We start from the raw sequence: 23,976 nt of genomic DNA, 5'->3' as shown, positions 1-23,976 counted from the left end.
TCTTTTCTTTGGGATTTGCCATTAGAATTTAGGGCATTAAAAAAGTCCTTACATTTAGGTAATGTTTGCCTTTAGCAGATGGGCTTTGCCTTTTAGAACTATCAGAACTTGTTTACCCTTCCAGCTGGGTACTGTGGTAAGCTTACTCTTTGGGTCCTTGGTTGAAAACATGAGAATCCCATTCTGGCTGACTCCAGCAGACATGGATTTTATTGGAAGGTTGTAGGGATGGCTTTGAGCATGGAGGCATTGGAGTAGACTGAACCAGGGGCCCAGGGGACAGGCACAGGCTGCCTGTGTATTTAGGGCACTGCTTGGGTTGCCTGGAGAGTATTTGATTGGCCCAGATTCTGCCACTCCTTGGCCAGGGGAGGCCTTTCATGGACAGCCTCATCAGAGTGGCAGCAGAGAGAAGAGCGGGGCAGGTCCTCAAAGGAACACTGAAAAGGTTCTCTGAAAGACAGGGGTGTAGATACTGAGCTGGCAGTAACAGCGCAGTCCGTACAGCATCCCTCCCTCCCTGGTGGTTTCCGAGGATTTGTCGCTGATGTAGCATCACGAGTGTTTCGTCACTTAACCCAGAGCAGGGCTTTGACGACATAGCTGTGCCCAACATAGATCTTTATGATCATTTTATTTTAATTGAGGTTGCAGGGACTAAATTTTACTGGAAAGAAGTAGCAGTCACGAGGCAGGAGATCCTCTTTGTAAAAAAAAAAATGTAAAAGAATTTGTTTAGATCAAAGTCATGTTTTAAAAATATAAACTAGATTATGAAAAAAATTAAAACTCTATTTAAAAAGAATTCTGGGCCAGGTGCAGTGGCTTGCACCTGTAATTCCAGCACTCTTGAAAGCCGAGGCAGGCAGATCAGTTGAGGTCAGGAGTTTGAGACCAGACTGACCAACATGGTGAAACCCCATTTCTACTAAAAACACAAAAATCAGGCATGGTGGCGCATGCCTGTAACCCTAGCTACACGGGAGGCTGAGGCAGGAGAATCTCTTGAACCCAGGAAGTGGAGGTTGCAGTGAGCCAAGATCATGCCTCTGCACTCCAGCCTGGGTGACAGAGTGAGACTGTTTAAAAAAAAAGGTAGCACTCATAGTTGCCATTGAAGTCTGAGTCCTGGCTTGCCTCGGTTGGGGTTCTTACCCCCATTTACAGGTGAGGGGTGGAAGCTCAGGCAGGCCCAGTCTCTGAAGGTGCAGTGCAGGGACCTTCATCCGAGAGCTGGAAATGCTTTCTTTTTTTGAAATGGAGTCTCGCTCTGTCGCCCGGGCTGGAGTGCAGTGGCCGGATCTCAGCTCACTGCAAGCTCCGCCTCCCGGGTTCACGCCATTCTCCTGCCTCAGCCTCCCGAGTAGCTGGAACTACAGGCGCCGCCACCTCGCCCGGCTAGTTTTTTTTGTATTTTTTTAGTAGAGACGGGGTTTCACCGTGTTAGCCAGGATGGTCTTGATCTCCTGACCTCGTGATCCCTCCGTCTCGGCCTCCCAAAGTGCTGGGATTACAGGCTTGAGCCACCGCGCCCAGCCTGGAAATGCTTTCTTAGAGAAAGCACAGAAGGTCTGTGGCCATCTCCCCTTTGCCCGAAGACGACTCTTCTGCTGCATTGGTTTCACTGTGTTGTTTCTGTAACTCTGGTGTTTAATCCACGTGAAGACAGTGGAGCTGTTGACACTGTTTGATTGATTGGGTGCGTATCAGGAATCTTAAAACCCAGCTTTGGGCAACCGGATGCCTTTGACTTCTCTTTCTCCCACTGACAGTGATCTCTGAATGCTTTTGAAAAAGGTTTTTCATAAGGAATATAAAAAGTGACAAATAAAATTGGCAATCAACCAATTTCCTTACCTCCCAGATGACCTCTTGTAAGACTTTCTGTGACGTGTGTGCCCCGTCCTGCAATTGGTTTCATAGAAATTCCTTGGATTTCCTCTTTTTCTGACGAAGAGCCAGGGCGGAAGCTGCAGGTCACCGGGTGCCAGCTGTTGCCCACTGTCAGCCTCGGGAGGGGCATGGAGCTTTGCAAATGTCTCTTCAGCTGGTGTTTTCTGCCGTAGGACAAAGAGAAAGGAGAGTGACGTGTGGTGTTTTGAATGTTTTAATAAGAAAACAGCCTCCAGCTGCACACAAACAGAAAAAATCAATGCTTGGATATCACTTTTTTAATCCTCAAAGTAATAATAACTTTCTGTATCATAAGCCAGAGGGATGGTGGCAGAGCTAACAGCAGCTGCACATCTTCAGGTTAAACTTCACATCTGGACTGGCAGGCTTGCCTCACGGGTGCACTTCGTGAATGCCCGCTGCTCCTGCAGCCGAAGGGTCTCACTCTTGTTGCCCAGGCTGGAGTGCAGTGGCATGATCTCGGTTCACTGCAGCCTCCACCTCCTGGGTTCAAGCAATTCTTCTGCCTCAGCCTCCCGATTAGCTGGGATTACAGGTGCCCACCACCACACCTGCCTAATTTTTTTGTGTTTTTAATAGCAATGGGATTTCACCATGTTGTCCAGGCTGTTCTCAAACTCCTGACCTCAGGTGATTTCACCCATCTCGGCCTCCCAGTGTGCTGGGATTACAGGCGTGAGTCACTGCGCCTGGCCTGAATATTATTTTGAAGTGAATTTCAGACACCCTGCCATTTCATCCGTAAATCTTTTAGTATCTATCTCTAAAAGATGAGAACTTAAAAAAGCACCCATGACCATTACCACACTTTAGAAAATGAATAGTTCCTTAATATGGTCAGATATCCAGTCTGTGCCCACATTTCCAGTTGTCTCATGATTACCATAACTTTCCCCCTCCGTTTGCCTGTTTGAATCAGGGTCAAATACTGTGTGCACGTTGCAGTTGGTGGAGACGTCTTCCAAAACTCCTCCAGTGAGTAGGTTCCACAACCGTCTTTCTGTCCTTCCCAGGGCCTGTGTTTGTTCAGAAGCCAGCATTGCCGGTCTGGAGTTTTTTGACTGCCTCCCTTGGAGTCAGTTGGCATGCTCCTTTGTCTCCTGTATTTTCCTATAAATTAGTGGGTGTTTGGAGGCTTGTTTAGGTTTTTAGCTTTTGTTTGGTTTGGTTGGACTCCTTCCTGGGTGGGTCTGTGTGGTTCATCAGGAGGATCCCACCTTGTATTTGTCATTTTGCCCATGTTGGCAGTCTGGACCAGTTAGCTTGTCAGAGGTTGGAAAATGATTTTATAATCCTGTCAATTTTTTCTTTTTTTTTTTTTTGCTATTATTTGTTTAAGATGAGATAATCTATAAAGAGTACCATTCAGGTCATGTAGGAAAGGCAAGATAACCCTCTTTATTTACTAATTGTAAAAATAGCAAGTGTTGGTTTAGTAGACTCCTGTTAAAATTGACTAATTAGTTTTAGATCATTGTGAACTCTCTGGATTCAGTGTACGTGGTGCATTCCGATGGAAGCTGTTACGGATGCTCCAGTGATCCCATCTTCGGCATGTGGCAGCGTTTCAGGAAGCCTCCTGTGTTCTCTTGACATGACATTGACTGCGTCCTAAATTTCTGATGTCACAGGAAAGATAAAGATGGAAAGATGCTCCAGGCTCGTGTAGTACATTGGTCATCTCTCTAGCATTCAGGGTTTTCAGGGACGCGAACATAATTCCTCATTTGCTTTGGGCTTCCCCAGACAACTCTCAGAAGACATCTCCAGCACAGCTTCCAACAGTGTGACCACCAGAACGAGTTCGACGTGATTTTCATCCTTAGGGTTTGTCTCACTTTCGGTGATGAACTCCAGTTACTGTGTTTTAAGTCACGTGGAACTGGTCTTCTCTGTGACTCTGCTATCCTGGTGGAGATGTACTTAGATGCATTTCTTTATTTTCAATTTTTAGGGAATTAGTTATGTAACTAGTTAAATATTTATGTGGAACCAGTGTCATGTCATCAAAAGAAATTCTAAGAGTCCTGGCTTTGATTCTTAAAGATAAATTCAAAGACTCTATCTTTGTCTGTTTTTTACCTTGTTTTCTTCTCTTCACCTATAAATATTTTTTAATAAGTATTGTTTATATTGTCTCTTTTAAATGTAAGCAAATCTATGTGTATGGGTGCTTAACGTAACCTCTGCTTAGATACATGTAGCTTCCCATGCACTGTTTTTCATTTGCCTTTTTAACTTAGGAACATGTTCTAGAAACCACTCCATAGCGTGGGTTCCAGAACAGGCCTCATTGTGAAACTGTTCCCAATTTATTAACAGGTCCCCTATTGATAGACATTGGGATTGAGCCAGTTTCTTGTTTTTGTTTGTTTTATGTGTGTGTGTGTGTTGCTATTTAAAAAATAGTGCCGTACAGTCTACATCTATCTTTTTCTTATTTCTTGTCAATGTATTTTTGGGATAGATGCCTAGAAAGGAGGATTGCTAAGTCAAAAGGGTAATGTGCATGTAGTTTTGCTAAAGGTTGCCAAATTCCCATCCATAATAAGTGTGCCACCAGCAATATATGTGAGTGCCTCTTTCCCAGCAGGGTGTTGTCAAACTTTTGGATGTTTGCCAGAGAGGCACAGCTTGGTTTTTGAATACATCGGATGTAATCAGGATGTACAGTCTTTTTGATTCCTAGAGGCTTACTGGGCTCTGAGAAGCCTAGAACATTTCCTCAAGAGGCTTAGCGTCTGTTTAGGGGTGATGAGGCTTCCTGGCAGTTCTTTAAACGTCAGTAAACATTGCTCGTGTGCCCGCCTTAGGCCAGGCTCTGTTAGAAGCTGGAGCTGTGTACAGGGAGTCCAGATGGAGTGGCGAGAATGTCACGTCTGTTGAGGATTTGGAGAAGTCACTGGTTTGGTAAAAAGGTGGTAAGGAGTGGGCGCAGTGAACTTAGACCTCCTGGGCTTCTGTCTGTACCAGCTCTGAGGTACCTCTCCTCCATAAGACGCTCAGCCTTTCTGTGCGTGTGGGGTCTTAATAATACCAATCTCATGGTTCATAGGAGGTGTGATGGTGGTGATGGTGCAGGTGAGGAAGGAGAGGACACAAGAGAATGGGAGACACCCTGGAGAAGCCAAGGTGGGGAGGGAAGGCAGACGGCTCATGAGGAAGGCCAGGTTTTTGGTTGGGAGAGACTTGAGTATGATGAGTGCTTGGAGGATACTGGCCCTGATGAGGGAGCGCTTACAGGGACGGGGTGATGCCGATGAAGAGGCTGGCCACAAGGCAGGGGAGAGGCTGAAAGGTGTGTGAAGATGGCTGAGTGGGAAAGACAAGCAAGATGAGAGGAAAGAAGGACGTCTTGGCCTTTGTACCTGAGCCTGTTTTCTCTGTAAGGCTGGCAAGCTGAACTTTATGGTGATATCTGTTTGGTACTGTTAGAGCGATTTGACCTGCATCTCTGGGCAACCTGCGGGCAGAAGAGGAGAAGGATAGATCCTTCTGATATCTCCCAGGATTGGCAGTTGGCATGATGGATGTCTTGTGGGTGACATTATGCCACCAGGATGTCTTAGCTGGGGCTACTGTAACAAAACACCTAAGACTGAGTGGCTTAAACAATAGTCATTTATGTCTCGCAGTTCTGGAGGCTGGGAGTCCGAGATGAGGGAGCCAGCGAGGGCAGGCTCAGGTGAGGGCTGTCTTCCTGGCTTACAGACAGCCGCCTTCTCGCTGTGGCCTCTCATGGTGGAGAGAGAGAGAGAAAGTCTGGTCTCTTCCTCTTCCTGTAAGGGCACTGATCCCATCATGCTCCTCACTGCCATGACCTCATCTAAACCTGACCACCTCCCAGAGGCCCCACTTCCTCATGCCATCACCCTGGGTTTAGGGCTTCAGCATACGGATTCGGGGGGACCCACGCATTCAGCCCATAACAGGGTGAGGGTGCAGTTCTTCAGCCGGAGCCCCAGGAGGCTCCTGGGGAGAAAGCGTTTCCTTCCCTGTGGGGATCTAGGCTTTGCTCACCTGTGCTGCGTGGTGATTGTTGTGAATTTTGAGAGGAACTGCTTCTTACCAGCCCCTGAGTCAAGGCCTAGGATTTGATGGATGATCCCTGGCAGGGTCGGCTACTTGGTGCAGATTCCCGTGCCCACGTCCGGGTGCATGCTGTCCGCTTGGCTCCCTCCCAGCCCTTAGTGGTCCTCACTGTGAAAAGCCGATTTGAGAAAGGCTTTGTTTCACCCAAGGATGGAATGGTAGGTGTTACCAGTCAGGCAGTGGGGTGGGAATGAATGTCTGCAGGGGAGGCTGCATGTACTGCTGGGGGGTGGCGACCAGTGGTCAGGTGACCTTGGGTTGAAAGGCCCACTGACCACCCTGTGACCTGACCGGGGTATGGGACTGCACCCTGCTTCCCTGCCCTTCCAGGGAGGATTACCCTGCATGGGTGTAGCAGGGGGACGGTGGTCTCAGGTTGAATGGCCCACCGACCACCCTGTGACCTGACCGGGGTATGGGACTGCACCCTGCTTCCCTGCCCTTCCAGTGGGGATGACCCTGCAAGGATGTGGCTGGCGGCGGTGGCCTTGGGTTGAATGGCCCACTCCCCACCCTGTGACCTGACCAGGATATGGGATTGTGCCTTTCTTCCCTGTCCTTCTGGTGGGGATGATGACTGGCATTTGCTGAGTTCCATGGGACTGTGGAAAGGGCTGTGTCACTGTAGACGCTCCCTCAGAAATGCTGATGTGTATTCTTACCACGGGCATCCGTGGACCACCATTGTCTCCCGGCATCTGGCTGCCCTTGGAACCCAGCAACACCCAGGGACTTGGGCTCTGATCAGAAGTCCTGCTCAGAGCGAGTAGGGTCACACCAGAGTGAGGCTGGGGACAGCAGGGTCCACTGTGGCCCAGATGTAACTTTTAGTCCTGCCTCCTTATCCGGTTTGGCAGGAACAGGACAGGGTGGTTAGCAGGCTGCAGTGTCGTGGGAGTGAAAGTGTACAGTCCTATGTGATATTTTTGCACAGCCTGACGGTAGGGTTAAGTTTAGAGCCTTTGAGCTGAGAATCTGGAGAGAGCAGTGGATGTAGATGGGCAGTTGCTCGTCCTTGCTGTGAGAAGACAGGCCACGGGGCTGCACCCAGCCCCCATGGGTAAGTTTAACCCCCACCCCACCACTGCCCGCCCACCATGCCTTCCCCACATGGATGAGTTGCTCCCTCCTGTAAAGTAGGAAAACATGCTTACCGCTGGAGAGGACGCCTAACAACAGCTCCTGCTGCCCAGCGAGGAAGGGACCCTGTGTCCAAGAGAAAACCTGATGGCAGGTAACACATCACCGCTCTCTTGTAGGGACCTCACCCCTTTCTTGTAGGGACCTCATTGGCTTGTCTTGGACCCAAACATAATTAGTGGGGGTGGGGGCGAGGAGAGAAACTCTTCAGTGAACAGGTGTCTTCTTGGGCCAGTTGTTGGATATTGCTCGCCAGCTAGTTATTAAATTCTAGAAAAACTAAATCTTTTTACAGATACTAGGTAAAATGTCTCTGTTGCAAAATAGGAATTTCCAATTAAGAAAAGCTTTAAAAAGTATCGTGTGTTCCTCCTTAGTTTGCAGAATCTGAATGTCATCTTAAAATGTCAGGGTTAAATTTCTTACGGTTAGTACATGGGGCAGGCATGAAATTTAGCACAGAAAATTGAGATTGATTACTTTCATTTACTTTCTCTCTTTTGGGGCAGTAACTGTTTAATGTTAAATTTGTGTTGTATGTCAGTGCCTCTTTGGAAACTGGAGATATTGATGTGATCTTAAGCAAATGTCTCCATAACGGGAGAGAGGACTGATTTATAAAGCGGAGAACTGAGAGGCAGTTGTATCCGGATGGCTTTTTTCAAAGTAAAGGCCACTCAGCCAGATGAATCCAGAGGCATATCTGGGTTCTCTTGATTGACAGGAACCTGCAGACCAGCTGTGCTCTTGGTCCTGTGGTCTTCCATGGGGGAGGGTGTGGGAAGGGCTTTGGTGCACCACAGATGTCTTGGCCTGTCTCTTCCAGTGGCTTCCCTTTGCTTATAACTCATACCTGTTTACTCAGAGACTGGAGACTGTGAATTAGTTTTTTATTTTTGCACCTAGAAAATCATTTGAAATTGTAAACTATTCCTCTTGAAATCTCATTACATAAAAAGATTTAACAAGCCTCTAGTGAGTAAGTTAGGGTGACAAGGCATGAATTATTTGGAGAAGTAAAAAAAAACTTAAAAAAAAAAAGGTTTTCACAAGTAATAAGAACTTTACAGAATTACTGTGTGTGCATTAATATCAAAGGGATATACTGATGAGGACCTGAACAACATGCGTGATGGGTAAAAGGTCATTGCCACCCTGAGGTTGGAAATTTGAGGTGCTTGTTGCCTCTTTGGGTTCAGAATAATTATGATTTATGATAAACCTAAAAGTTAAAATACCAACTTTTCTCTCAAATCATATGTGGGTGGGTTGTGTCCAGAAACAAATAGGAAAACTTCCACAGATGAAATGAAATGGTGGACCAGATATGGTGGTTTTGTTTTGGAAAGGATTTATCTCCACACTTTTGGGGTGGAGGCATTCTAGTCTTGTTTTTCTTCTGAGATGCAAATGCTGGCAAACTCAGAGCCTTCCGTGAAGCTGTATCAAGCAAAAATGAAACAGTAGTTGTCCTGTGACAAGTTAATATTTTGTCCATGACATACAGCAATCAGTAGAAATAGATAAGGGATGGGATATTGGAAAATCCCCTGGAAATGAGAAATGGTGGATGACATGTGATGAGAGGAGGAGGATTCAGGGAGCAGAATGAAGACATTGGCCAGGCAAGCGTCTCAGTGTGGAGGTAGGGCTGCTTACACACTTAAATTGACCTAAATCACGCAGTTATTAATAAATGGGGAAAACACCGGAAAACTCATACTCCATTCCTGTGCCTGTCAGGGCTGTTCTATTATTTTGAAACAGACTTTACTTACCTTATTGATTGATTGAGACGTGGTCTCACTCTGTTGCCTAGGCTAGAGTGCAGGGGCACGATCATGGCTCACTGCAGCCTCGACCCCCTAGGTTCAAGTGATCCGCTCACCTCAGCCTCTTGAGTATCTGGGACCACAGGCATGCACCATCGTGCCTGGCTAATTTTTTTGTTTGTTTTTTGCATTTTTTTGTGGAGACAAGGTCTCGCTACGTTGCCCAGGCTGGTCTCGAACTCTTTTGCTCAAGCCGTCTGCCCATCTTGGCCTCCCAAAGTGCTGGGATTACCGGAGTGAGCTACCACTCCTGGCCTACTTTAAACATCTATAATTTGTGTTCATCGTAGGATTATTCACAGTAGAAACAGGACGAAAAAAATACTCACAGCCTAACATTTCAAGACGCGATATTTTAATTCTTGTGTCTGTCATTACAGATGTTCTTTTCTTGCTCCCATTCACACCTTAGAACAGAGAGGCTCCTTTGTATAAAGGTATTCGTAAGCCTTATGCCCTGCGTTTCACACCTGGCAGTATAATAAGTAGAGCATCTTCACCACATTCTGTGTGTATCATCTCGAGTACGCAGATGTTTCTTAACTAGCCACACTTCTTTGGACATGTAAGTCGCTTCTCAGTTTTCACTATTCTCGGCAATGCAGTGAGGATATTTTCATGATAACCTGATTGGGCTCTTTGTAATGTTGTCCTGGATCTGTCAAAAATTGGTCTGTCAAAATTTGTTTTTAACAATAATAGCATATTGTTGCATTAGCTCCAGAAAGTTTGTACCAATTTACCCTCCAAGCAGAATGGACCTCCTTCCCCATCCCCCCACATTCAGGACCTTGCATCTTAGGGGGAACCTGGCCGCGTGGTTGGCATTCCTGAGCGATGCCAGGCTGCTGAAGCGCACGAATTCTTTCACCCCAGCAATCCCTGCTCCAGCCACCATCTGTGCACTCAGGCTCCATGCCCTGCCCCCTCCCCTCCCACCGGCGGTTTTATTTTTATTTCTTATGCTTTATAAGGATATTGATTATGGACTTTTGGCTGATTTCGGATCTAGAATTACAGAGTGAGATGGAAAAATGACAGAAATGGAGGGAAAAGTCGAAGCACAGTGTGGGAGTTGCATATGGCGAGATGTCAGAGAGATTGTCATTTTCCTTTAGTCAGTGAAAGATTGGCTTCTCAACAAAGGATGTTTGCTCAGCTTGTTTTGTATAGTAGTTCTGGGAGACCATACCTCTCCAGCCTTCTCTTGTGTGCATTTGTACGTGGGGTTAAGTTTTTGTTTGTTTTGAGACGGAGTTTCGCTCTGTTGCCCAGGCTGGACTGCAGTGGCGTGATCTTGGCTCACTGAAACCTCTACCTCCCAGGTTGCAAGCAGTTCTCCTGCATCAGCCTCCCTAGTAGCTGGGATTACAGTCATGCGCCACCATGCCCAGCTAATCTTGTATTTTTAGTAGAGACGGGATTTTGCTATGTTGGTCAGGCTGGTCTCAAACTCCTGACCTCAGGTGATCCACCCACCTCGGGTTCCCAAAGTGCTGGGATGACACGCATGAGCCACCGCCCCCAGCCAGTGGGGTGAATTTTTGTGATCATTGTCTGGCTATTGGTTATTACTTGATTTCTCTTGCTGTGTGTCTTCTCTCTCTCCTTCTCTGTGGTGCCACTTGTTTCTGAGAGCCACAAAACACCAAGTCCCCTTGCTTGAGACTCTAGCTCCGTGGTCCCTAGGCCGCACCTCTGCTGTCTGGTAACTTTCCTAGCTGCGTTGTGACAGAGCCCCTGTGGCCATGCAAGTGTTGCCTTGGCGCCGGTCCTTTCCTGTGGTGGAAAGTTGATCTCAATCCTCCCAGGGAACTAGTCTTACGGTGAATGCTGGAGGCTGCTTTGTGCTGATGGTTGTCATAGGCACAATTTAGTGGACAGCCACTGTTGCCAAGTATCTTATGTACATGGGTGACCTCTTATAATAATTTACAGAATCCATGCTGTCATTGCCATTGTAAGGATTAAAGTGGCAAATGGTGAATCCAGGTTTGGTGTCCAGGGGTGCCTGATCTTAGAGCCTGTGGATGGGGATTGAACTGGCAGGAGGTACAGATCTCGCAAGCATGCAGAGTGTCTGTGGGATGGGGGACAGCTGTGCAGTCAGCATGAGACTCCAGTTAATACAGAACGCTTGAGAGCTCATGCTCCCCACATCACAGAATCCAGGACCTGGAAGGGAGCAGTGAGCCCCCACATTGAGGTTATTTCACGACTGCATTAACCTGACCCTCACCGATGACCCCCCCGTGTGAGGTGCACACATTTGTCTGCATGTGAATCCTCAGCTCTGGACTGTTGGGAATGTTGGAAGCCGTGGCTGGGCAGCTGAGGAGAGAAGTGAAGCTGGGTGGGCAGAAATCCAGGCCCCAGGCCCATCAGCCTCAGTGGCTGGGAGGAGGGCTCGGAGCTGGATTGGTGCAAGAATTGGGCTGGGCAAAGGCAGTGTCCACCTTATTGGGTGATGAGGATGGGATTCAACAACTACCTGTCCTCTGGAGATTGAAAGGTTCCAATAAGGCTTGTTGGAGGCTTTGCGGTCTGAAGCTTCTGTATGGTTTTGTACAAGTCTTGTACCAGTGTACTGAGGAGTCTTGTACCAGTGACAGTAAAACCTCCCATAGGACTACAAGATGGGGATCATCCCACAGCTGCAGTTAGCCTCAAATGCAGGTTCATGAACTGACCAGAGCCAGCTGCTGCAGAGGCTGAGCTCATTCCCAGTCTTGGTGTATCTGAACTCAGGACTGAAAGATTTCGATGTACTATTGACTTTTCATATGCGCCATGTGATATCCTCTTATACTGTGCTTTGGCTTTAGATAGGTAGTAGTTACAAGGGCTTTCACGGGAGCCCTTGTGATCTCGGTCCCTGTTTCCATTTCCCATTGCAGCTGTATAAGGTTACCCCAGATGCAGTGGCTTCAAACAACACACATTTATTCTGTTACAGTTGTGGAGGTCAGTTCCTAATAGCAAGGGGCTGTATTCCTTCTGCAGGCTCTAGGGGAGAATTTGTTTCCTTCCCTTTTCCAGCTTCTAGAGGCTGCCCGCATTCCTTGGCTCATGGTCCCTTCCTCTGTCTTCAAAACCAGCCGCGTAGCATCTTCTGATCCCTTCTTCTGCGCTCCACTCCATCCTGATGTCCCTTTCTCCGGCTCCTCTGCTTTCTTCTTTCATTTGATAAGGACCCCTGTGATTACACTGGGCCCATCTGGATAATCTTGAATAATTTCCCTGTCTTAAAATCCCCAACTTAATCACAGCGACAGTGCCTCTTTATCATGTAAAGTCACAGTCACAGATTCCGGGGATTAGGACTTAGGCATCTTTGGGGAGGGTGGTGTCTGCCCACCTCAGTCTCCTTCCTCTGTGTTTCTCCTGACGGCTGACTCTTCCCTCACTGTGGGAGGCCCTGCACACATGCTGTCATTGGGGCTGAGCCAGTCAACACCGGGTGAGGGTAGGGGGGCACTGGCCAACCGAAAGACTCTCGGTGGTCTCCACAGACTTCCACTTCAGTTTAGGAAGTATAGTGAGAAAACCAGTAGCTGAATAAAGATTTGGGATATTTAGCACAGTGCTAATGCACGTGTCTGCAAATCTAGACTCAGCACAAAGAGGCTGACTTTGGGATCACAGCCGATTCTGCTGGTCCAGTGATACCTCTGGGCTCTTCTTCACTGGATGGAGCTCCTCTTTTTGCTGGGAGGCAGTGCTTCATCTTGCAGTTCATGAGATGACGGGCACTTTTGCAGCCAGCCTCACACTGCTGGTCACGTGCATGGAAGAGGTCTCACTCCTTCCTATGGCTTTTCTAGCTGGGCAGACTCTGGCTCCTGGATTCTCCCTCTCACCCATGGTGTTGAGTGTTCACTACCCATCCTTTCCGCCCTGCTCCGTGGCTTCCTGTCCTCATCTCTGCATCAGTCTTCTCTTTTCATGTCCTGTAGCTCATGAGTGACCTGCTCCCATGTCACCTGCCACTTTGGCCTCGAAATTTGGTAATGATTCATGCATGTGTCCTTGCTTGTGCCACATCCAGTGGGACAAGGGAATTGGGACACCTTTGGTTCTCTGGTAGCTTTGCCTTTTTTTTTTTTTGAGACAGAGTCTTGCTGTGGCACCCAGGCTGGAGTGCAGTGGCACGATCTTGGCTTGCTGCAACCTCCGCTTCCTGGGTTCAAACGATTCTCCCATCTCAGCCTCCCAGAGTAGCTGGGATTACAGGCGCCTGCCACCATGCCTGGCTAATTTTTTGTATTTTTAGGAGAGACGGGGATTTCACCATGTTGGTCAGGCTGGTCTTGAACTCCTGACCTCAGGTGATCCATGCGCCTGCCAAAGTGCTGGAATTACAGGCGTGAGCCACCACACCTGGCCTAGCTTTGCTTTTAAATTGCAAGCAGGGACTCTAGCCCTGTGAAGTGGCTGTCTCCATTAGATTGGACACCTGGCAGACTCTTGTTTAAGTTTTAGAATTCTAAAAAGGAAAATACAGGAGAAAAGGTAGAGTTGATCATAAAAAGTAGATTTTGCAGGAAATGAGTTTAACTTTTTAAAACCTTATCAGCATGTTATATGCTACTATGGAAAACTATAAAGAAGAAGAAAACAGTCACCTATAATTCGTCCATCTGGAGGTACCTGCTGTTACTCTCAGGGATGATTTTTTTTTCTACCTTTGTGGTTTTTTTTTGTTTTTTTTGTTTGTTTGTTTGTTTTTTTTCTTCCCTGAGACAGGGTCTCTCTCTTACCCAGGCTGCAGTACAATGGTGTGATCTCAGCTCACTGCAGCCTCTGCCTGCCTGGCTCAAGTGATCCTCTCACCTCCACTTCCCAAATACCTGGGACTACAGGCCCATGCCATCACACCTAGCTGATTTTTGTGTTTTTGTAGAGATAGGGTTTCACCCAGAATGGTGTCAGACTTGGGCTTAAGCGATTCTCCTGCCTCTGCCTCCCAAAATGCTAGGATTACAGGCATGAGCCACTGCACCTGCCCTACCTTTGTGTTTTATGAGGGTTGTGTATGTGTCACATATGCAGTGGTTTGTCCAGTTTTTCTCCTGCTACTACAGCGACATTTTTCTGTGTCCTCACCTTTTCATAAACTGTCTTTTTAAATGTTTGCTTGATATTTAATCATGGTTGTATTGAGATTGACTCATCTCAAACTCTATTAAAAACACTCTTTGGATGCTTTAAATAAAAAATGTCATAAGTTAATGTTGTAAAAGAAGTGAAAAGAAAACCAAGAGCTCCTGCCTGCCTCAGCTTACCCTTTGTTTGGTACGTGGGTGCAGCGTGGCTCTGGCTGCAGTGGGCAGTGAGCCGTGCCATTTCCTCCTGGCAGCCGGTGCATGGCTGGCCGTGGTCCTTACCAGTGACTGTGAACAGCCGTGGGCTACTTTGTTACCCACCCAGTGCTACTTTTGTATGTTGGAAATTGTGGCTTTCACTTTCCTTGGTTTGATTCTGTCATTGATGCTTCAGACTAGTCATGCTGTTGTTTGAAGGGGAAAAAAAATCAATCAGTCAATATCAATAACTTGCTATAGATTTTTATAAAGGAAAAAAACCCACAGCCATGTATAGTGGGGAGTGAGTCGATGTGGCAGGAGTCGTGACCACGTTAAGTTAGGAGCGTCACGGATGTGTGGAGTTACAGCTCTGCTGTGGATGTTTGTATTTTAAGAAAACATCTTTTAAAAATCCAGTAATAGTTCATTAAAAACCAGAAATGGTCAAGCTTGCTAAAAACCATCATCAGCCACATTCTGATGAAAGAGGTTTTGACTTTAATTTTTTAAAAATTAATGAAGATACATCCAAATGTTTGTGGCAGGCAGGAAATGAAGCGGATTTTAATGGGAAATTATGTAAGAAAGCTTAATGACTAATTTTTCTGTATCAGACAAGTGGAGAACAGTCTTAGGGAAATGTGTACATCCATTACTTATTAGTTTGCTATATTGTAATCACCATTGTCTAGAAAGAAGCATGTCAGATAATTAGGAACTGGGTGGCATTTTATGCTAAGGATCAAAACAAAGATTTTGCTTGGAATGTTGAGCAAAATTACACTCTGGCTGAGATTAAACACATGGCAAGCATCCTACTCCAGTATTTAAAATCATCAGCCAGGCTTTATTATATTTTTTGGGTCTTTGTTCTTTCATGTTTTGCTCTGATACAAAGGAATGCTTAGAAAATGGCATTGGGAGGCCAGCAAGAAATCAGCGTCGGGATTTTCTCATGTGTGAGGAGCTGTTACTGCTCCTGTCCCCTGGTTTCACCCCTCAGCTCTGCTCCCAGGAGTTGGATCCCTCCCCACCGGCCCCTCTGTGCTGCAAGCATCCATTTTGGACTTGGGGATAACGGTCAAGAGAGTTGGTTGGTTTGGACTGTGAGCTGGACAAGCGCTTGCTGCTTAAACCATGTTGATTGTGTCTTAACTGCTGAACCAAACCAATGCTTCGTGCAAAGAACTTCTCCAGGGAGGGAGTGGGCTTCAGGGGAGCCACGTGGGTAGCCCCCTAACCAACATTTCTGTAGCACTTGATTGGAGCCTCCAAACACCGTCTCTGTTGATGCCGCAGTAGTCCTCTGGGTGCAGAAGGAGACTCACTGCGTGTTCTCCGTGCCCTTTTGTCTCAGAATCAGCGTGGCGTGTTCGAATTGTGCCCTCCTGCCGACCCCTGGTGGCTCAGGCCAAGGGCTTGCCAGATGGTCGGTGTTCTTTGCCAAATGGGACCGACAGTGTGCTCATTGTGGGGATGAGGGGAGGACTGGGGAAGTAAATACAGTGCCTGCTGCCACGTCACTCGCACACAGTCCGTGTTTAATAAGAGGTCGCTGCCGTGATGATAGGGGTCAGTCAGACATTTCCACTATTTAAAAAGCAGCGTCCATCTGAGGACTCATTGGATTAAATGTACACCTAAAAAAATACCGTGGCACCTGCCTGCAGTGCCCAAGGGTGGCTGTCCTGTTTTACCAGGTTCGATGTTTTTTTGGAGATGCACGTTTGATAGTTCATTGTTGGGTTGGTATTTTTGTCTCCATAACCTGTTTCAGCCTCAGGGTCATTTACCTTTGATCAGTGCTTGAAGCTTAGAGGTTTGTTTATATACATATTCATCTATAAATTATATTGCTCAGTCTAATCATAATATATGCCCAGTGCAAATCATTTTGTTGAAGCCTCAGGGATACACGGTGTCACCGTTTCCTCATTCAGGGACACAGGGATAGTGGTAGTACGTCTTCAGCATGGCATGGGGAAATTTAAAGGCAGTCATCCATGGAAGAGCCGACAGCAGCCCGTGCAGGCGTCAGTGCCTGGGGAGTAGTATCAGTCTACATCTGTAGTTGTCAGGGTATCTTGTTTTAGCCTCATCCTGCTCTCTTTAGGGGTCTTAGGATGAATTATCCGTTGTAGTATTGACATTTTCTGTAAATAGTGTCACTCAAGCGAGTGACAGTGGGAAGCAGACACCGGCGCTTAGGGAGCAGCCCAGGATGCTTTTTTCCTGCAAATGCCTCTCGCCCGTTCCCGCATCCTCGCTGGAGTTGGAAAAGGACCTGCCCCCCCAGGTGAATGGATTCTTGCCAGGGCCAATACTTTTCCGCAGGGGCATGTGCCAGACAGCCCAGGTCCGCCTCTCTCCACCGGGCCACCCGCACCAGGTTGCCTCCCATCCTTTGCAGGAGCGGAGGACCCGACGGAGCAGTTTTCACAGTGCTCTCGCTGCTGCCTCCCGTTTCATCTGCACGTCTCTTTCAATGCGGGCGTGCGAACTTCCAGGTAGAGCCGAGTTCAAGAAAATGAAGTACTGCGTGCGACGAGCAAGTTTATTGAAGAGGGTGTGAGGTCGCCGCGCCTGACCCTCATTATGTCAGTTACTACTAAATGAAATTAGAACTTCACTGCCCTTTTTCTTTTTCCCATCGAGGTGCAGGAGGAATTGATCTTAGGGTAGTATTTTGGATTTAAAAAAACACATGAAATGAAATCCCTGTCCTCTTTATCCTCCCCTGTCTCTGTTCTGCGCGGCAGGTAGCAAGGAACGGTGGCGGGGCCAAAGGTTTCCTCAAAGACCCTGGGGGCCGGGCGGGGCTGTGCCAGGCACCCGCGTTGCGCTCCAGCTCCAGCCCTTTAATGCTCTTTGCCATTCAAGCCACTCACTTTCATTTTCTATAGAAAAGCCTTTCTGCCGCCTTTCACAAAACTTGTATTTTCATGCCTAATAAGTGAGCGTGTGACATGCAGTGGGCTCAGTCTCTACATAGCCCGGCAGGCAGCGGCTCTGCTTTCCAGAACCTTCTGGGAGTGGCAGACACCGCTGGGAGCCCACGCGCAGGTAGCCTGGCCTTTGAAGCGCTCCACGTTCCGGCCACAGTGGCTTTCCTGCCCTCCTTGTCTGGCGGACGTAAGGCCCCTCGCCCCATCTGCTTCCTGCTCTCCTGGAGCCAGCCTCACCTTTAAGACTCACGCTTCCAAGATGTCTTTCTGTTCCCCTGCTGGTGCCTCCTCTAGGCCCCTGTGGGGGTGGAGGGGCTGCCTTCTTTGTGGCTTTCTCACGATTTCCTCGCAGTACACACAGCAGGACGCCGGGGTCTGTGTGTGGCATCCTACGTGTAAACACACACACATGTGCGTGCGTGCACACACACACACACACATACATACACACATACAGACACACACACAGACACACACACATACACACACACATACACACACACTACACACACATACACACATACACACACACACACACATATACACACACACACACAGCAGGACCCCTGAGTTTGCGTGTGGCATCCTTCACACACACCCCTTGCTTATGTCCTCCACCCGTCCCTGAAAACATGAGGTCTGTGAAGACGTCTTTGAGTCCGTTTGGCATCCCCAAATGCAGTGGTGAACCAAAGAGAGAGGGAGCATTCACTTGAGTCTTCACGCGTCAGTGTTTTTCACTTCTGTGGCTGGGGGACAGCGTGTTTCACCTTTTCTTAGTTTCTGGGGACTGCGGCTTCCTTCCACCTCTCCCCTCCCTCTGCAGTTGGACAGGCCATGGCTCCCTGGTTCTCTGCTGTGGGCAGGTGCGGGAGTCCGACCAGCTCCTCCGTGAGTCCGTCTGTGCGTTTATTCATTCCTCTCTAGTGAGGCAGGTCCCTGATGAGCGGCTCCTCCGCGCCTGCCCAGGTCCAGCGATGGGGATGCCGTGATGAACAAAACAGACTCAAACGCATCTTCACAGAGCTCATGTTTTGGGGGACAAGTGGAGGATATAAACAATAAGCACAATTTAGTAAAACATATGTTACCACAGCTAGCAAACATGGCAAGGAAAACAATGAGAGCGCGGGTGGTGTGAATGTGTGTGTGGGTCCAGGGGCACCTCGGGAGCCTGGCTGGGAAGGTGGCATCCGCTGCAGAGCCAGGAGGGGAGAGGGTGGATGCTGCTTCCAGGCCTAAGGAGGAGAAAGGCAGAGGCCTTGAGGAAGCACAGAGCTTGAAGGAGAGGGCTGGCGTCAGCTCAGGGAAGCGGGGAGGCCAGGCAGTGTGGGGCCTCATGGAGGCTGGAGAGTCATGAGGACAGGGGAGCTCTGACTGCTCAGGCAGCGGGGAGAGGACAGCACCGTATTTACATGCCCTTGTGTTCATGTCTTGGCTGCCCCGTTGCTGGGCACGTGTAAAATAGGAGAAATCTTAAAGCTTGCAGCTCTCCATGTGAAAATGATCTGTTTGTTTCTTCTTATTACTTATCACTATTAATATTGATCCTGTAGTGCTTTCACGTTCAAATTGCTGAGTTCCAAATCTTGTCTAATAATTATCTCAGCAATTGGGATACTGTTGGCTGAGGGTCATGGAGGTTTTCAGGCTAAAGTCACCGAGTGATTGGAGGGACTCACTGCTGGCAGTCACATGTGTATTTTGTGTTTTTTTTTTCTCTCCCTTTTGCCCTCCATTTTTCTGCACGGCATTAAGTCAGCCACATTTTAGATTGTGTGCTTCGGTCATCGGAATAACTGGCATGCTTTCCCCTAATAGCAGGCTTGACATCTTTTTCTGATATTTTGTACCAACCGCACTAAGAGGTTTCTTGTTAGCTGTTAATTCATATTTTCTGAGGCTGCTAATATGCGTGGTAGAGCCATTACTGTTGCATATTCAAGATAAAAGCCAAATCTCAGCTTATACCCTGTTCTCCCAGGATAAATTCAGAGAATCGCTGTGAAGTCTAATCCATACTGTGATGTTGCTGAAAAGAAAATAGGGTTATAGGCTTATTTGGAGCCTTTCACTGTTTGTGGTTGTACGAATTGGGTGTTACTGACCTATAATGTAAAATCGGAATTTCCAGGGCAGGGACAAGGTTCGTTTCTGGCTGAGGCATCTTGCGTCTGTGGTTGTACGAATTGGGTGTTACTGACTTATAATGTAAAATCGGAATTTCCAGGGCAGGGACAAGGTTCGTTTCTGGCCGAGGCATCTTGTGTCTGTGGGGCTGCTGAAGGAAAAAGAGCATCTTATTTTTATGTGATTAGCGTTATGTGATCACAAAATGCATTGGATTCTACTCAGACTGTGGGAGAATATGCTTGCTCCTCTCCTAGGCTGTGGAGGAAGAACCTCAGCCACTGTGTGTGTGTGTGTCTGTGTGTGTGTGTGTGTGTGTGTGTGTGTGTGTATGCGTGCTTGTACACCGAGGGTGGGGAAGGGGCTGAGACCTAAGTCCTGGGGTCCTGTTCTCTGCACAGACTTCCACACGCCTTGCTGTCTCCTCCTTGTTGCAGGCGTGGAACAAATTATCACCCGGTGGTAACTCCAGTCTCCGCCACGGAGACCGCCTTTCCTCTGCCTCTGGTTGAGGCTGCACCATCCTCACTCATCTCGTAGAGCCGCCCGTTCCCATCTCCGCATCGGCGTTCCCACTTTCCTTGAGCTTTCCTTTTTGCGGAGACTGGAAGTGTGTTGTCCAAGATAGGATTTAGTATCCTGGAGCCAGACTTGGAATTCTAGCATGGGGAAAGCTTACTTACTATTACTTTATTATGGCATTTTAAAACTTTTTTCAAGTAAGTGGAAAAAGGCTTTTTGAACCTGTTATTACTTTCTTATAGCATTTTAATGCCATTTTTTTTCCTAGTGGGAGGCAGAAAGAAAAACTCGGTCATGTTTCACTCACTGCTTTCTTAAAGGGAGAGTTTTATATTATACCTTCTTGTTCACAGCCAAGTGGCAGCTACATTGCTAATTGCAAGCTTTCAGAGTGAGAAAAAGAACCCGTGCCTGCCTGCCTTTTCCTAATTTAAAATAGTGGTCTGCGTTGGTCTCAAGACCTTGTGCAGCCTCGCAGAGATTGCTCCGCACACATCAGATTGCATCTAATCAGGACTTTTTCTGCAACCCCTGCCAGGAAAATGTGTACTAGGAAGGTTACCTTCTGCAGCTGGACTTTTATGATGCACAGGATTGTCATGGCCTTAGAGATACCAACAGGACATGGAGTGACAACAGTGCTTTGCAGTCTTGACGCATGCCAGGTAGTGGATCTCTTAGGGAGCTTTCTGATTGAACTCCATGCCCATTTTGAGGGATGGTGATGGGCCGTGGGTCTCATCTCTGCCTGGCACTGCCTTGTGAGGGTCGCTGGCCTGTTGCCTCCAGTTCTCGCTCCTTTTCAGGAAGTCATGTGCCCTCCTTCCTTGTGCGGTTATTTTTCGGGCTGTGTCTATTTTGGTATTTTTTTCTCTTCCACCTCCTCTCCCATATTTCCCTTCTAGGGTGGGAGGGAGGAGACCCAGGTGTGAGGTGGTGCAGGTGGCTGTTGTGTCCTCAGAGATAACTGAGCTGTGGGGTGGAGGTAGCTGGAATCTAGATCAACTCACCTCTCTTTTATCAACCATTTGTTCTAAGAAGAGAGGCTTCCAGGAGAGACACTTCGGTAAGGACTTGCTGTGGGGCCTGGGGTCAGGAGTGTTAGTTCTGGGTGCCAGTGGGGGACACGAGAGACAGAAGGGATAGGAATGAAAATGAAGAGCAACTAAAGGACATGAAGCTTTCGCTTGCACTAATTTTGGAAATAGGAAAGCAAGCCCTTTCAGTCTGGGGCAAGGAAGTGTCTAGTGCCTCCGCCTGGTCATCCACGGCGGTCCTCCTGGCCTCCGTTCAGGCCCACAGGTCTCTGGACTGCCCCATCCCTCCCAGGGAACTGCCCTGTGTCCTGCTTAGGAAGGTGGTGGGGAAGGGGCAGGCAGGATGGACAGATGGACAGTGGCAGGTGGGGACACCACCATCTCATTTTGTTCCTCTCAATCCATTTGTTTTTCTTTTCTTTCTTTCTTTTTTCTTTTTCTTTTCTTTTCTTTTTTTTTTTTTTTTGAGACGGAGTCTTACTCTGTTGCCCAGGCTGGAGTGCAGTGGTGCAGTCTCAACTCACTGCAACCTCTGTCTCCTGAGTTCAAGCAATTCTCATGCCTCAGCATCCCTAGTAGCTGGGATTACAGGCACATGCCACCAACGCCTGGCTAATTTTTGTATTTGTAGTCAAGATGGCGTTTTGCCATTGTTGGCCAGGCTGGTCTCGAGCTCCTGACCTCAGGTGATCCACCTGCCTCAGCCTCCCAAAATGTTGGGATTATAGGCGTGAGCCATTGTACTCAGCCTCAGTCCATTTCTTTATCCTAATTGAGGAGAGAATTTGAAAAGAAATTAATAGAATCAAAAAAGAGAAAAGGGCCTGGTTATCAGAAATGCAGAATAACTGATGTTTTTAAAGATGCTAGAAAGCTGTGCTCCCTCCCTGGGTGCTTTCTCTTTGGAGGGGAATGCTGGAGAAAATGTTTACAAAATCTTCCTCTTGCAGTGCCTGGGAGAGAGTAATGCTGAGCACATCCTTGTTGAATTAAAATGGGATGAAGAGACCCTTATGAAGGGAGAAAGCAGGTGAAGATGGTGGGGATAGGAGCGGCCCCTTCACTTTCCGTACCGGGCAATGTAAAATGGGAGAAGGAAACATTTCAGGGCTGGTGCGTAAACTTCATGTTGGATAAATATATGACTTCTGGTATTTTGGGGGCGTGGAATCAAAAATTGCAGATTTGGAGGGATGTTTGCAGCCACTTTTTACCCAACGTGGCTCTCTATGTGGTCGTTCAATGGCTTACACAAAGTCTGGGTAGACTTAAAATTTTTTTTTTAATACAAGTAATATTTGCTTATAGTTTTAAAAAAGGGAGTATAACCATCAAAAGTAACTCTAGCGAATGATTTTGGAATATTCCAGAAATTTTCTACCCTTATATGAGCTTGTATCTCCTCATCTAAAACAGTTAAATGCGGTAACTCTGTTTAATAATCACTGTTGGGCACATGGACTTTCATCAGTACATGTAGATTTGCCTCACACAAACCAGAATGAACTTGAATGTACAGATTAAGGGATAATAAAAATGCCAGCCTGGCCGCCATCTGGCTGAGGAGATGTTTTACAAGAACCTTTGAAGCATCCTGTGGGCCTCTTCTCCATTTACTTTGCTTCCACGCCCCCAACCCCTTTCCTAAATCTTCTGTTCATTATTTCCTTTTTCCATTCTTAACTTTATCACTTAACATACCTGTATCTGTATCTGAATCTCTACCTCATTATGTATATAATGTCCCTAAAGTATATATTGCTCAATTTTACCTGTTTCTGTAAACTTTATATAGATGTTATCTACCTGTATGTGGTTCTGTGACTTGCTTTGTTGGCTAAACATGATTTTTTGGTAATGAGTCATGGTAATGCACATAGCTATAGTTCATCCATTTTCACTGCTATATAATGTTCTATTTAATGAATTGCACGGTATGACCTCTGTTGGTTCTTCTTTCTAATGGCTGCATTGTTTATTTTTTTCTGCGGACACTGGATATTATCTTGACATATTAAATGGATAAGGACCTAAGTTGCGAATGACCAGATTGTTCCAGGATGGAAGTTGTTATCCTCTGTGGAAGCAGGGTTATTGCTCTCAAGGCTGGAACTGTTTGTGTGCTTTGTATTTTCACTTTCATTTATTGCAACTGGACTTCAGAGCGGGACCTAGGAAGCAAAGTGCAGTTCAGACAGTAGGTCCCTTGGGGGGGCCAGTTGTCAGAGAGCCCGGAGTTAGGTGTTTGAAGCCTTGTGAGCAGAGACCCAGCCTGAGCACAAGGGCCAGGGCCAGGGTCTTGGCCTTGGCCTTCAGGGAGCCCGCCCTTGTGTGGATGAGCGGGATTGAATCCTCAGATGAAAAGGAAGCAATCTATGGAGCTCGTTTCCTCCTGCAGCTTCAGACAGCGCCATCTCTACCGGATCAAAAGAGCTCATCAACTCCCAGCCTCCATCACCGCAAAAGAAAGTCTCATCTCTGTCTGATAATACCTATTCACTGTTAAAAAGGAAAAATCCCAAATCTGTACATCCTCCTGACCCATGTAATACTGATACATACCTTTGATGTGTCCATTCAGATTAAAAATTCTTAATAAAATAACATATTTTACATGTACAATCATTTCAAAAAATAGACTTCTGAGAATTGCTTGCAAATATGATCTTAAAAAGTTGATTTTCTTGGAGACTTAAGAAAACTAGTTTGTTGTATTTGCTTTATCAATCTCTGTGTATATAAATATATGTGTTTTTTTGTACCGAGCCGTTTGAGACCCCTGCAGGCCCCATGATGCTTCAGCCCCCAACACTGCTCCCTGTGTCTCTTGGGACTGAGGCCCCTCCCGTAAAAGGCTCTAAGTCTCACTTTCACCTGTGTGAATTGCATCACCCAAGGGGAGGAGTCCAGTTGCATTGGGCTTTTGCCCTTGTCTTCCTGACCTGGGGTTGGTCTCCTGGAAGCCTGACTTTCTGTTTGCTGAGGGTGGACTTTTCTTCAGGACCTGTTTGGCGAGTTGAGCCAGGAGCCACGGTCATTCCCTCTTTGGGTATTGCGA

The 23,976-nt window shown here is 47.3% G+C and overlaps 1 protein-coding gene across 1 annotated transcript in view; it reads left to right on the top strand.

The window, feature by feature from the left end:
* The first annotated feature begins 6,849 nt into the window (after nucleotides 1–6,849).
* The window catches only part of AGAP1 (ArfGAP with GTPase domain, ankyrin repeat and PH domain 1), a 611,312-nt gene continuing 594,185 nt past the window's right edge, over nucleotides 6,850–23,976 (top strand). Inside the window, exon 1 of the mRNA XM_011929622.1 lies at nucleotides 6,850–7,066. Coding sequence (XP_011785012.1) covers nucleotides 7,063–7,066 — 4 coding nt within the window. The 5' untranslated portion in view covers nucleotides 6,850–7,062. The remainder of the gene's footprint in view (nucleotides 7,067–23,976) is intronic.

The sequence above is a fragment of the Colobus angolensis genome, unplaced genomic scaffold, assembly GCF_000951035.1.
Source record: "Colobus angolensis palliatus isolate OR3802 unplaced genomic scaffold, Cang.pa_1.0 Scaffold82, whole genome shotgun sequence".
Taxonomy (NCBI): domain Eukaryota; kingdom Metazoa; phylum Chordata; class Mammalia; order Primates; family Cercopithecidae; genus Colobus; species Colobus angolensis.
This window is presented reverse-complemented; position numbering and strand designations above follow the sequence as displayed.